The sequence below is a fragment of the Oryx dammah genome, unplaced genomic scaffold, assembly GCF_014754425.2.
Source record: "Oryx dammah isolate SB20612 unplaced genomic scaffold, SCBI_Odam_1.1 HiC_scaffold_13, whole genome shotgun sequence".
Taxonomy (NCBI): Eukaryota; Metazoa; Chordata; class Mammalia; order Artiodactyla; family Bovidae; genus Oryx; species Oryx dammah.
In genome coordinates this window covers 11,702,195-11,716,924 of record NW_024070197.1, presented here as the reverse complement: position 1 = coordinate 11,716,924, position 14,730 = coordinate 11,702,195, and the positions used below count along the sequence as shown (strand labels likewise).

Below are 14,730 nucleotides of genomic sequence, written 5' to 3'. Positions count from 1 at the left end.
CCTCAAGCTGGAATCAGGGAAGGGAATGGCAACAGGACTCTCTCACTCCATCTCTTCATTGCTTCTCTCTGGAATCAGTTTTATTCTCTCCTCTGGGGTGTGAAAAAGGTCATCAGTTCAGTTCAGTTCAGTCACTCAGTCATGTCCGACTCTTTGAGACCCCATGAATCACAGCACGTCAGGCCTCCCTGTCCATCACCAACTCCCGGAGTTCACTCAAACTCATGTCCATCGAGTCAGTGATACCATCCAGCCATCTCATCCTCTGCCGTCCCCTTCTCCTCCTGCCCCCAATCCCTCCCAGCATCAGAGTCTTTTCCAATGAGTCAACTCTTCGCATGAGGTGGCCAAAGTACTGGAGTTTCAGCTTTAGCACCAGTCCTTCCAATGAACACCCAGGACTGATCTCCTTTAGGATGGACTGGTTGGATCTCCTTGCAGTCCAAGGGACTCTCAAGAGTCTTCTGCAACACCACAGTTCAAAAGCATCAATTCTTCGGTGCTCAGCTCTCTTCACAGTCCAACTCTCACATCCATACATGACCACTGGAAAAACCATAGCCTTGACTAGACAGACCTTTGTTGGCAAAGTAATGTCTCTGCTTTTCAATATGCTATCTAGGTTGGTCAAACTTTCCTTCCAAAAGATCATAGATAGGTCCAGATCTATTTCTTCACAGCCTCACCACACAAAAGAAAAAGACTTCCTGCCCCCAAAAGTCTAGATCCAAGAACCCATGGAAGGCCTCTCATTGGCTCAGCCTACATCCTGTTCCAGGTGTAACATAAAGATTGGTCCAGCTTGACTCACTTGACACTCGTCAGCCAATCACCGAGAGGGGGCAGGGCACAGACGCAAATATAGCCCTAATTCAAAACAAGAAAAGTTGGGGGACGGGGGGTGGGGGTGGGGGGATGTTGCCGTTTCTGAGCGCCAGTAAATAGTCTCAGCTAACTTTCCCACTCTTCTTCCGTGGTTGGAACCCTGGAACAAGGAGTGCAAGACTCAGGTGGTCTGCAAGACAGCAGGACAATGGTTGGGAAGTTTGGTCTCCCTCGCCCAGCCAAGCACAGGTCCCTGAATTACAGCAGGCACCCCACTGAGGCTTATTGAATGAATGACTGAATTAATACCTTGTTCCCAGGGCTGTCTTGGAACAGCCCATTTAACAGACCCTGAACCGATTATAAGTGAAGTGAAGCGAGGACAGGGGCTTCGCACACCTGTGGAGTGTGTCTCACGATGCAGACACCTGCCCCGACGGGCGATGAGCGGAACTTTCAGGCTAAAAGCTGAACCTTGAAGACCCCGCCACCCCGAGGGCCCAATTGGGGGCGGGGCTTCCAGATCAGCATTTTGGATTGCACCATCTTCCATCTGTCAGAGGGGAGAACCAAGAAAGTACTTCTGCACCTTCCGCCACCATTTTTACCACTCCCTGACCACGAAGACGATGTATTTGCTTCTCTAACAGTCACACAATTTCCCCCTTCGCCTCGTTACGCCTCACGGCCCCACACAGTCACACATTTCAGGCTACCCAACACCACCACGCAGTGGCTCGCCCCAGTTTGACGCATTGCAGGGAAGGTCGGACCAATCGGCACCGCGCTCTTATTTCCGCCGCGGCCCGGACCCAATAGCGGCGCGTCTCACACAGGGACGCGTCACGCGCCAGCCGAGAGGTGCCCCTCCGCCGAGGAGGAAAGTAGAGTGGGCACAGGGGGCGGGGCGCATGGCGACGGAAAGTAGTCCCGCGGCGGGTGCGCGCGCGCGCGCGGCCGGCCATAAACCCAACCCTGTGGGGAGTGAGAGAGCCGCGGGCCCGACAGTCCGGAGAGAGGCGCGGAGGGATCCGTGGGAGCCGCAGTGCGGCGGCGCGCAGACCGGGCGGGGCGGGGCCGGGCGAGGCGGGGCGCGCGCGGCGGCCGTTGAGGGACCGTTGGGGCGGGCGGCGGCGGCGGCGGCGGCGCGCGCTGCAGGCAGTGAGTGTGGAGGCGCAGACGCGCGGCGGAGCTCGAGCTGCTGCAACTGCTGCCGCCGCCGGAGGAACCTTGATACCCACGCTCCGGACACCCGGCTCTCGCCATGGTGAGTGAGACTGAGGGCCGCCGAGGTTGGGGGCACTGAGGCGGGCACAGCGGAGCAGGACCCCCGAGAGCACGAGCGGACTCAGAATTGGGGGGGAGCGTTTGGGTCCCGGAGAGCGCCTCTGGACCCTTCTCTTCCCCTTGATCGGGGGCATTTGAACCCACAGTGGGGCGTTTGGCTCCCCAAAGGGAATTGGGGGCTTCCAGAAGCGACAGTTAGCACCAGATGGGGGTGTCTAGACCCCAAAAAGGGCACTTGAGCCTCCAAGGGGGCATTTGAGCCGAAGATGGAGCATCTGGACTCTTGGACCCAGGATGGGGCGTTTGGTCGCTAAGGTGGGCTGTTTGGATTCCAGGGGGCCGAGGTAAGAGCCATTGGCTAGGGAAGGAGGTGATTTGTGCCCTGATAAAGGCTTTTGGGTCCTAATAGGTAGCAAGGAAGGGGAATCGGAGGGAAGCCGGGCTGCTGGGGAACTCCCTGAGAGGGGGTGGTGGTTAGCTGGGCCTGGGTGGAGGGGGAGCCCTCCCGGGAGGCAGGGAGGAAGGTCGCTTCTGCAGATCAGACCCTTGAGGGGAGAAAAGGGGATTCTCCAAAGACCGACATTGCAGAGGAAGGAGGAGGAGGGTGAGGTGCATGCTCTGGAAGGAAGAGCCTGGGGTGGGTGGCAGCCAAGGTTAGAAGATGCTCTGGAAGCCTTTTGAAGATGCCCTGGAAGCCTATGGGGACTGAAAAGGATGGGGTCGGGGAAGGAGTCAAAAAGGGGTGCCAATCTTGTCAGTGGTGGGGGGACAGGAGCAGCCAGAGAAGGTTCTGAGGTTCCTGTTGGGTTAAGACTATTGAACTAGGAAGGGAGATTGGGGGTTTTTTTGGGGGGAAGGGGGGCATTGTGTTTGGGTTCATGAGGAGGTGGGTTTTCAAAGTGAGGGGTGGGAGAGAACTTCGGCTTCTGTGGTGGGAGGTGAGAGGGAAGGCGATCCGGGACATGTTCAAGAAAATGAATGGCAGCTGAGGTGGGCCTAGGGTTGGAGGTGGCTATGGTGGGTAGCTCCCTGGAAGTTTCCAGGGCAAAGCTGGGACAAAGACTGTTCAGTCTGGATGGGGAGTGGGCTGCAGAGGCCGGAGGGAGTGGCTCAAGGGTCCCTTTCCCGGGAAGAATGGGGCTGGGCAGTGGGAGCAGGTGGGCGGAGTTGTTGGGGCCTCTATTGCGCACTGAAGCCGCAGGTAATGGGGGTGGGGAGGAGCAAAGTTTGGGATGCATCAAACGAGCCAGCTTTTAAAGCCTTGAACCCCACCTGCTCGCTGCCCCTTTCAGACCCAGAGAGCTGTTTTTCCACACAGGAGTGCTGGTTTTATCTCGGTCTCCAGCTCCACGCACCGCTTTGCAGCCCCTCACTTGTGCCAAGTGACAGTGCGGTACAGTGTGGCGTCGGTGACAATCGCACGCCTGTTCTGGTGGCCTCGGAGAGAGCACCTCCGGAGGGACCCCTTCATCGGCCCCAGGCCACTTGTTTCTTTTGGGGCCCTCCCTGAGTGCTTCTGTTAATTCCCACAGCTTGGGCTTTGAGAGAAAACCAGCAGACTAGTTCTTTCCTGGTCCCTGCCACCCACAGTCCCCCAGCCCCCCCAGGCTCAGCCTCGGAACTGTGTGCAGCCATCCTCCCTGGCAAGGCTGGGGAGAGCAGGCAGCCGCTGCTGTGTATCAGATCTCATACTTGCTGACACAGGCCTGATGGCTCCTCTCACCGCTACCCCATTTTCCCCCAGCAGAGCCTTGCTGAAGGGGCACCGAATCATTGACAGGCGCCAGGAGGCCCCCACCTGCCAAATAAGACCTGAGCTTTGGCCCCACTAGTTTCTCTTTCCCTTTGTAATCAGCAAAGTATGGGTGGGACAAGTCACTGTTCACTGGCTTTGGACTTTGGCCTGAGCCCTGTGGCTCCTCCTTGGCCCGGGTGAGGGGCCCTGGCCTTGGTTTCTGATCTCATCTAACACTGCTCTCTGGCACTGGCTGGGGGCTGGGGCAAGGCAGAGAAATAATACCCTCTTCCCTCCCCCACCCCAGGATTTTTTTTTTTTTCCTTGTCCAGCCTCTTGCTGGATCCTAAAGGGATGGGGAAGCAGGGGACCAGCTGGGTTATTTTGCAGGTAGTTTTTGGTGAAAGCTGAAAATCTGCAGATCTTGAAAGGGAAAAAGCCCTGAGAAGGAAGGGATCCCCGGCAGTGATCAGTTTTCTGGGCAGCAGCCTTGCTTTGAGATCTCTAGCTGGGAGCTGGGCACTTTCCTTCCCCAGCAGGGGAGAGGGTCTCCTAAGAGGGAGGGAGGGAGGGAGTGTGACGGCCCTACAGGCAGAGCCACGCCTATTTGCAGCAAGCCTGGAACAGTGGCAGTACCTCCTCTGCGCGTTGCAGCCTGGCGGCAGGGAGCGGTAGACAGCAGCCTTCAGCACCACTCGGGCATTCCACGACCTGCCCCAGCCCCTGCGGGTGCTGCCCAGGGTGGTGTGGCAGGGGTGCAAAGGGCCCTGGTTGGGTAGCCCTTACCACGTAGGCCAGGGGAAAGGGTGAAAGCTGGGGGAGGGCAGCCCTCCGCCAGCCCTCCTCTGCGCCCCTGGCACTGCCTGGCCTTGGCAACAGAAGCCCATCCTGTCTTCTCAGTTTCTCCCAGCAGCTTCCTCGGGTGTCAGGACCTAGGCTATCGGCTCAGGCTTCTTTGCCCATAGAAGCCAAGGGAAGCAGAGGAGCAAAGGGCTCGTGGGCCTGGAGCTGCCAGGCTGGCGTGCAGGAGGCTGGCAGCCCTGGGTCTCTTGAAAGCGAGGCAGAAGCATCTCCATTTGGCCTCCTAACCTTCCCTTTAAACTTTGGACTTTTCCAGAATGTACATGTGTGGTGTGTTTCCTTCTCTACCTTCCTGCTTCCCCCTCCCTTAGCCATTTCCCTTCTGTAATCATCACCCTGATTTCCCCTCCTGTTCTACCCATTTGGGGCTTAGCCTCAAGTCTTTCTTCCTTTATGTTTAAAAGAAAAAAAGAAAAAGGACATGTCAGACTTGTTCTAATGTGGTTGGTCTTCACATTTGGGATGGGGCAGAAGGGGGGGTGGGGCTCTTGCTAGATTCCCAAGGAAGTTCTAGAACCTCTGTACAGAATAACAGTAGTGCCCACAGTGGCACGCCTCAGTCTGAGGGGCTCTCAGACTCAAAGCTGGAAGCCTGCTCTAGATGTGGAGCCCCTTCCCCTAGTTGTAAGAGGAAATGAGGAAGGGGGCAGCCATCCAAGGGCGAGCCATGCCTTCTGGCAGCATTCACGGACCCCAAGGAAAATTCCTCTTTTACTGCCTAAAGCTAAACGTTGGGATTCAGCTCCCCCATCCCCGTGTGGCTCCTCCCCCAGAGGATCCCTTTGCCAGGCTGGTTCAGGACAGGCTGGCCTCTGCTGCTCCTCTGCCCTGCCCCCAAGCCCAGCATGCAGCAAGGGCTGCCTGACCTACTGGCCAGTCCCCAAAGTGGCCAGGGCCAGCAAGGGTTAAAAACTGCAGCGCAGCAGGGGGACGGGACTTGAGTCCTCCAGCCTCTGCCACCAGCGCCACGCCTGCTGCACTCCCCTCCCGACACTCACCCTTCCTGCCCCAAAGGAGCAGTGGAGTGAATGGTGCCCCATGCCGAAGAGAGCAGGGGCTGCCCCATGCCTGCCCGGGGTTTTTTCAGGCACTCCACAGACACCGGTTGGGAGAATTGTTGCCAGTTGGATCCGCAGTGCTTGGCCAGGTGCTTCCACATTGGTGACACAGAAACTAGGAAAGAGCCGGCTGTCTACTCTGGGCCTGGCCTGCTTCAGTTTGGAGCCTTCTAGAAGAGCTGCTTGATTAGGCTTCCAGGGCAACTGCTCCCTTCACTCAGCCTCTGGGGCACCCAGCGGCCGTGACGGCACCGAGATGTGAGCCAGTGCAGGTGCAGCTGGGCTGGGGCTGGCTCCAGAGCCCTGATTCTGATTGGAGACCCTGGGGTCGGCGGTGTCGTCAGGTCCTGGGTCTCCAGCCTCCCGAATCGCCAGACTTGATCCCAGTCCTGGCTCTGGCGTGACTGCCCTTGCCCAGGTACATGGACTGCCATGTGGAGCTGGCCGCACCAGCGGGGGCCGGGCTGAGCAAGGAGAGATGTGCCAACCTGTGACTAACTTTCTCCTTCCTGCTTTTCCAGGCTGACCAGCTGACCGAGGAGCAGATCGCAGGTGAGCTTGCTTCCCTCCCTCCCTCCCTCCCCCATCCCCCCTTCCTGCCCGCACCCTGCTGCATGAATGCCTCTGCATTGAGTCTTACTCCAGCCAGGAGGAGCATCTGACAGAGAAGCTCACTCACGTGTATGACAGCACACCAGTGACACCAGACCCCACAGTCCTGAGCCAGGCCCTCATCAGGTGGCAGGGCTGTGCTCCCCTCCCTGCCAGGGGTCACCGGGCCTTTTAATCGGTGGCTGCGGGGTGAGCCTGGCCGTCTGTCCTGGCTCCTGCCAGTTAGGCTCAGAAGGTGACCTCCTCTGCGGGGCTCCTGGCCCACTTCAGAAGCCCCCCAGGAGAGGGCTCGTCACGCCCACCTCTGAACTCCCCTTCGCACATGCTTGCACTCCCTTCTTCCTGGGCCGGAAGTGCCTTCCCCCAGCTCTTTGCACCAGGCAGCTCCTTCTCCTCCTTTGGGTCTTGATCCAAATGTCATCTTGGAAAGGCCTTCCCTGGTTCCATCTCAAATAAACAGCCTTCATCTACTCTCTGTTTCCTTAATAGCCTTTCTCACCATCTGAAATTAATCTCTGATGTCTGCCGGCTGCATCTACCTGTCACTAGACGAGTTCCTTACTGGGGTGCTTTTCTGTGTGTTGGTCCCTGCTGTACCTTTGGTGCCTGCAACATAATGGTTGCTGCGTACATTTTTGTTGACTAAATAACTAAATGAACAAGGGAACCATCACGTATCTTCCAGTAAGCTTAAAGAAGTCCTTGAGTCCTATGTAATTCATTTTTGTAGATGCCCCTAAAGCCCAGTAACCCACAGCTACAGGAAGTACTGTGTGCTGAGAAGGTTTCTGTGTCCTGTCTCCCCCGCCCCCCCCAGACTGTGAGCTACTCTAAAGGACAGGGCCAGCTCCCAGTTAAGTCCCACAGCCATAGGCCAGCACAAAGTAGCCCCTGGACCCCGGCTTTACTGTCAGGGTCAACAGGCTGCATGTGACAAGCATAGAAAGCCCCGCTTCTGAAGTGGGGGAGGCAAGAGTAGACTTGCCTTCTCTTCTTTCTTCCCCTCCCTTCCCCCAATCCCCACATTTTCAGCTTCTGAACTTTGGCCCCAGGTGGGTGGCTATGGAGACCCACCAAGGAAAACCAGAGAACTGCGTTGTTGTTCAGTGATCCTGAGCGCAGGGTGCCCACGTGACCCCTGAGAACAACAAGGCCTCAGCACAGGGAGGCGCCAGCATCCCCCAGGAGACTCGGGGTCTCCAGGGCCCAGAGGCTCGGGCGGAGGCAAAGCCTCTTGGCTCTACATATGGCTCCCGTGCCGGCCACGCACAGCCCCAGCTCTACCCTCGCTTGACACCAACACGCGCTCCACGCCAACCCCCACCCCCGTCCCCATTAGCGAACTGTCCGCCGCCTCACCCCAGCCCACACCCTCTGGGAATAGGCTGCCAGGCATCTGTTCCCGGAGGGTTTGGGGGCAGGGAGCACCAGGCGCCAAAGTGGGCCCAGTGGGAGGGCAGGAGCCGCGTGCTGCTCCCGCCCCTGATGCGGCCCAGCCGCGGCCTTCCCACTCAGCACCCCCAGCTCCTCCGCCGCCTGGTTTGGCAGCCGCCTGGTTTGGCAGCCGCCCCCTCTCCTTCCACACCCCCCACCCTGCCTACCCCGCACAGTCCATCAGCCGTGCTCCGCTGCCGGCCACCCCCACACTCCGCCCCACGCAGCTCCGCTGCAAACCGAGCCGGGCTGGAAGTCCCCGTCAGGCGGGATGCCGTGGCGCCCAGCGCCGCCCTGCAGGCTCTCCTGCCCTTCCTCCTGGCCCGCTGACCTTGGCTCTCTTCCCTTCCAGGACACTGTCCATTTCGTCACTCGAGGGAGAGACTGAAGCCAGGGACCAAAAAGATGTAGAGGCTCTAAGGCCACCGTCAGCCCATTTTCCCCCCAGGTCTTCAGTGCAGGCAGCTTTGCCCGTCACCGAGCAGGTGCTCAGTGAGGGGTGATGGAAAGAAGAAGGGCTATCCGTGGTACAGAGGCGAGAGGCTTGAGCTGGCACTGGATCTCCTGTTTCTTGAGGCGGGCCTGACTCAGGCCTTCCCGTGGCCTCACCTCTGGTTCGCTGTGCTCCTTCCGCAGAGTTCAAGGAGGCCTTCTCCCTCTTCGACAAAGACGGGGATGGCACCATCACCACCAAGGAGCTGGGGACAGTGATGAGGTCCCTGGGGCAGAACCCCACTGAAGCCGAGCTGCAGGACATGATCAACGAGGTGGACGCAGATGGTGAGCCCGCACCCGGGGCAGGAGGGCAGCCCCCTCCTAGTGCCCCCGGGGAGCCGCCCTGCGGGGTGGATGACCAGCGTCTCCTCTGCCTGGGCCGTGGGGTCGTCTCCTCGGGCCCAGGCCCAGAGCATCTCCCTCCCTCCCCCACCTCGCAGGGAACGGGACCATTGACTTCCCCGAGTTCCTGACCATGATGGCCAGAAAGATGAAGGACACGGACAGCGAGGAGGAGATCCGAGAGGCCTTCCGTGTCTTTGACAAGGTGAGCAGGCCTTTTCCCTTGGGGCTCTGGCACTCCGGCAGAGAGCAGGACAGGTGGGCTCTCAGGACACCCAGCCTAACCGGAGTCACCACTTCGGGAGGCCAGATTCCAGTGCCAACCCCACTGCCAGCTTGCTCTGCCACCACAGGAAGCCCCCGCCTGTGCCAAGGGAGGTGACTGATAGGCCCCATGCTGGGGTCTCTCTTCCACTGCCCCCCAGGAGAGAGCCAGATGAACGGATGCCTCTGGCTCGGAGCCTTTGTCTGTCCCCTGACACCCAGGACGGATATGCTGGGGTCTCTCTCCCACTGTCCCCCAAGAAAGCACTGGGCAGACGAACGCCTCCCGCTCAGAGCCTTCGTCTGTCCCCCAACACACAGGACGGCAATGGGTACATCAGTGCTGCAGAGCTGCGCCACGTCATGACGAACCTGGGTGAGAAGCTGACCGACGAGGAGGTGGACGAGATGATCAGGGAGGCCGACATCGACGGAGACGGCCAGGTCAATTACGAAGGTGAGCTACCGGCCCCATCTGCATGCCCACAGGGGCTGAGGGAGCCCACTCTCTGCTGACCTCCATGTCTTTCTCTCCACAGAGTTTGTACAGATGATGACTGCAAAGTGAAGGCCCCCGGGCAGCTGGTGATGCCCGTTCTCTCGATCTCTCTCTCCCTGCGCGCGCACTCTCTTCAACACTCCCTGCCTATCCCGGTTTTAGCAAACACCAGTTGATGGACTGAGAATCTGATAAAGCAACAAAAGATTTGTCCCAAGCTGCATGATTGCTCTTTCTCTTCCTCCCGAGTCTCCTTCCAGGCCCCCGCCATCTCTTCCTTCAGCCCCCGCCGCCTTCCATTCACATCTTCCAAGGCCTGATGCATTCATAAGATGAGCCCCCCAGTCCCCTTCAGGGGGTCTCTGCCCTCCTCCTCCAGCCCGGGTGGCTCTTGTCCGTTTTGGTTTGTTTCTGTTCGTTTGTCATCTTATTTTGGGGTGCCGAGGTGGCCGCCGGTGCTGTCCCGGGACCTGCTGGGGAGGGGCCGAGGCCCTCAGAAGGGCTGGGCACGAGAGGCACGCCTTTTGCTGTTGCATGTGACCAGCCTGTAATACCCTGTGCCCATCCCAGAGCCTGTCGGGGCAGGAGTGCCCAGCATGGCGTTCCAGAAGGACTGAGGATGGTGGGGAGGGCCCGGAGCTGTGGTGTTGCCTGAATGTGGCCCAGGAGGAGGCCGGGGGGCGAGGGAGGTTTGGCAGCTGGCATGCTCTTAGCACGTGAAGAGGCCGGCCAGGCTGGGCAGCACTCAGATGCCATTGGCTGCTCTCGTGAACCATCTGACTGGCTCCCTGAGGTGGGGCGAGGGGGCCCCGCTCCCCTGGTGCCCCTGCACGCTGCCCCCATCCCGTGTTCCCCAAGCGATCTCAAGCTGTCCTGGTGCTAACATCCCACGCCCACCCGCGTCCCGGTCCCCTCTAGGGAACGCACGTGGGGTTGGCCGCTTTGTCACATGCTATTCATCCTTCCGTTTTTTCTTTATACTCCTTAAAACTCTTAATTTTTGTCTGAAACCCTGCCGGGCTAGCTGAGGAGCGGGGATTGGGAGGATGTGCCCCACCAAGCGCTCAAGAGAACATAACCTGCAATAAAACAGCCCTGCCGGCCCGCCAGCCCCTCCCACTTCCCCGCGGTGGCTTGGCGGCTCCCCAGCCCCATCTGTGCTGTCTGTGCGCCCACCTGCCTGCCCCCCTACTCCCCAGCGGAGAGCATGATCCGCAACCTGGCTTCTGACTTTCGCCTCTGGGACAAGTAAGTCAACATGGGCAGTTCGGTTTCCTGGATTTTTTTTTCTTTTTTTTTTCCGTTCATTTCATCTGCTCCCCACCCCCATCCCACCCCACCCCTCAGGTCGATCAAGTGGCTTTTCCTGGGACCTGCCCAGCTTTGAGAATCTTCTCGTCCACCCTGTGGCACCCAGCCTCCAGGGAAGGGGGGGGGTGGGGCTTAGCGGGAGACCCAGCCAAGGGTAAGGGCAGGTAGGCGTGAAGCTGTGGACGTTTTCGGAGTGTTTTGGTTTTTCTTTTTTTTTTCCAAACCGGGCAATATTTGTGTTCAAGCTGTGAAGAAAAATATATATCAATGTTTTCCAATAAAATACAGTGACTACCTGACTGCTCCTCCCCTCTTGGTTTCTGAGCCTGCTCCCTGCACAGGCCTGAAGCCCTGCCCCAAAAGAGTCTGTCTGCTGTGGGATCTGGCTCCCTGACCAAGAATCAAACCTGAGCCCCTCACACTGGGAGTGTGGAGTCTTAGCCACAAGGGGAGTCCCAGCCTGTCAGCTTCGAGTGCTCGGCGCCTACATGGGTGTGCAAGACCAACCCCACCTTAGTAGGGCCACCTGTCAGTCACACACAGGACCGCATGATGAGGCCCGAGAAGGCCTGAGGCAGGTCCATTGCGTCACAGGAGCGTCCTGCTTTGGGGGCAGACCAGTGGCAAGCTGAAAGGATGGTCACCTGCTGTGCAGAAGAGGAAGGGCCTCATCCAAGGAGAGAGGCAGGCCAGGTCAGACGGGGCCCAGGCCAGGTCAGGATTCTTGACAGGGCCCTCTGGCTAAGAGGTGACCAGTGCCCAATCGGCAGGCTAAGTGCTGAGTTTGAACTGAACTGAACACGGTGAGAAAAGAGGTGTGTTCTGAGCTCACAGCTTCAGTCAGTCCCTAGAGACAAAGGACTAAAACTCAGAATGACTGTAAACCCTAGAAAGCTCCTCAACTTCCCCAAGGAAGGCAGAGCTATGGCAAAGAAGGCATGGGACTTCCCTGGCTGTCCAGTGGTTGAGACCTTGTCTTCCAATTCAGGGAGAGCTAAGATCCCACATAGTGCCAAAAAAACAAAACAATAAAAATAAGCTGTTGAGGTTCAACAGAAAACAAAATTCTGTAAAGCAATTATCCTTCAACAAAGTAGTATTGTAACAAAGTCAAAGACTTTTAAAATTGTTCATATCAAAAAAAAATCTTAGGTGGGGAGACCCAGTCCCCAGCTACAAAACCCATCTGATTCCCTCTTGGGCAGGAGTAAACGGTCAATAGACACAGTCTAACATCTGAGTAGCTGTCTCTGACCACAGGGATCAGGCAGGAGGTAAGCAGAAATAGCTCAGTGGGGTAAAAAGCTGCCTATTCACCTTCGCCTGGCCTTGGAGGGATGGAGAAGCTTGGTGAGGCCCAAACTTGGGCTTTCCTGTGGCTTCAGAGTAAATGGTCATTTTTTTAAAAAAGGACCGGGGTCGGGGGGGGGGGGGTCGTGGTTTCCCTGGTAGCCCAGTGGTTAAGAGTTCGCTGATGTTGGATCCTGGTCTGGGAGATCCCACATGCCCCCAGGGTAACTGAGCTCATGCACCACAACCACTGGGCCTGCACTCCAGAGCCTGTGCTCCACCAGAAGGGCCGCTGCATTGCGGCCCCAAGCGCCCCACCCAGAGAGCAGCAGCCAGTCTCAGCAGTGAGAGGAAGCCCACCCGCAGCAACAAAGACCCAGCAAAACCAAATGCACTAAATCTCTTACAAAATGACTTCAGGTAGGCCAGAGGGCTTCCCCTGGTGGTTCAAACGGTAAAGAATCTGTTTTCGATGCAGGAGACTCAGGTTCGACCCCTGGGTCAGGAAGATCCCCTGGAGAAGGAAATGGCAGCCCACTCCAGGATTCTTGCCTGGAGAATTCCATGGACAGAGGGGCTGGGTGGGCTACAGTCCATGGGGTGGCAAAGGGCCAGACACGACTGAGTGACTAACAGGCCAGAGATAAGGGGAAGGCTAGGCTGAGGCTGGGGTCAAAACAGTGGAATCTGGGATGAGAGCCGCCTTCTTAGCAGCCAGGATACCTGTGGGAAACTCTGGCCTTATAGTTCAGAAGAAGACAGGTCTTGGTGACATAGAATTGGCCTCCAGCACAGTGTGACCACGGAAGTGTCTACTCACTATACCTCAGGTCTTACTTCTGATGCTGCCTGCTTCATAACCTTGGAGCAGTGACTTCCCTTCTCTGAGCCTTCAGTTTACCCATCTGCAAAATGGGAAACAGTCATCATCTCTCAAAGGAGGAACATAAAAACATCCATCTCAGAGGGGAGTGTCACTTTCTAGACATCATCTCATTTATGTCTCACTCAGGCCAGGTTGAGTCCTAATAAAATTTTTTTCCCATTTATGACATGTATCCTCCCCACTGGGCATATGAGCATAAGTTATCAAGAGCTGACAGGAGGGGCTTCCCTGGCAGTCCAGTGGTTGAGATTCTGCGCCTTTACTGCAGGGGTTGGGGGGAGGTGGGGAGGGGTGCACCCAGGTTTGATCCCCCGTCAGTAAACTGGCATGTCACATAGCATGTCCAAAAATATTTTTAAAAAAATAAAGCTTACAGGAAAGGAACAGAAGCCTGGGCAGTAAAGCCTCTCCCAGCAATCTTCTTGGAAGTGGCTGCACTGGGACTTGACCCCAAGTTATTCACATCCCAAACGACCACACTTTTAACCACAGCAGCACATTGCCTGCACTTCTCTACTGCCTGTCGATTATTTCCCCCCTTGGGCTCTAGTTTTTGAAAGACTTTTACTCCCATACAACCTGCATTATTAAAAAGGCATGACTTCCCCTTCCCATTCTTTATTAACCACAGGCACAGAGATGGCGCTCTGCACTGCTAATGGACAGGGGCAGACGTGGAGGAGCACGCATCAGCTGATGCTGGTCGTGGAAGTCATCTCCAACTCAGGCTCATGGATCCGCTGGGCCAGCTCAAAGCCTGTCACTGAGAAAGTGACTAGGCAGGGGGACACGTGGAGGTGCCCAACCGGGGCCCACAGGAGAGAAGCCCCAGGCTCCCCTCACTTGCGGGAGGGAGTGGCTGTGGGACCACTTCTCAGTGTCATTCCCACTGCGGCCAGCAGGTGGGGCAGTGACTACAGAGGGACCAGAAAGCGGCAACTCCCGAGGACCCGCCGGGGTGTATATGGGCGTGCATGCTAGAGTTCCATCTGTGCTCCAAAATCAGAAATGAATAAAGAAATGAAGTTAAAAGTGCATAAAGTCTCCTTGAGAGACATACTTGTTCCTAGTCTCTCAGTTCTTGACCCCAACTCCAGACCAGAGCTGGCACCTCCCTTGCACTCTGTTCTCGGTCCATTTCACAGCTTATAAATTTGTATTTTTACTGCTAATTACAATACATATTTCTGTGATTATTAAATTGTCACCCCCTGAGAACTGCCTGGCGGTCCAGTGGTTAGAACTCTGCATTTCCACTGGCATGGGGCACAGGTTCGATCCCTGGTCAGGGAACTAAGATCCCACATGTTGCAGGGGGCAAGAAAAATTGTCACTCCCACTGGATTGTGAGCAAGGTAAGCCCAAGGCAATGTCAGTCACTGCTCTCTCCCTGACGGCACAGAGCCGCCTTGAGCCCAGAGCAGGCTCAAGGGAATGCATGTTGAATTGACGAATGAATGAGAGATGAAAGAAAGGAGGCATTAGAAACCAGAGTTGGAACCCTAAGCACAACAGAAGCTCTCCTTTTTACTTGGCTCACTTTCTTTCAATCCTCAGATCCATCCTGGCTAAGCCATCTCCTCCTCCATGCAGCCCTCCCTGATCTTTTCCCCAGACTCCACTTTCCCTGGCCCCAATCCCCCAGCCCTGCCCACTCTGGATGGTGAGCTCCAGGAGAGCAGGGCCAAGGCTATCTGTCATCACCATGTCCCCAACATCACAGGGACAAAACCTGACACACAGTAAGCCCTCAATCAAAGCCTGCTGAATGAATGAACAGATGTCTGTGCTACAGTCTGCAGTGAAGGCCACCACAGAGCCCCGGAAGTGC

At 57.1% G+C, this 14,730-nt stretch overlaps 1 protein-coding gene across 1 annotated transcript; it reads left to right on the top strand.

The window, feature by feature from the left end:
- Window positions 1-1,749: 1,749 nt before the first annotated feature.
- On the top strand, window positions 1,750-11,022 carry CALM3 (calmodulin 3). The gene is made up of 6 exons (XM_040252467.1): window positions 1,750-2,092; window positions 6,288-6,318; window positions 8,449-8,592; window positions 8,748-8,854; window positions 9,235-9,370; window positions 9,453-11,022. Exons 1-6 carry the CDS (start codon window positions 2,090-2,092, stop codon window positions 9,479-9,481), a joined length of 450 nt encoding a protein of 149 aa, XP_040108401.1. The 5' UTR covers window positions 1,750-2,089; the 3' UTR covers window positions 9,482-11,022.
- Window positions 11,023-14,730: the final 3,708 nt, after the last annotated feature.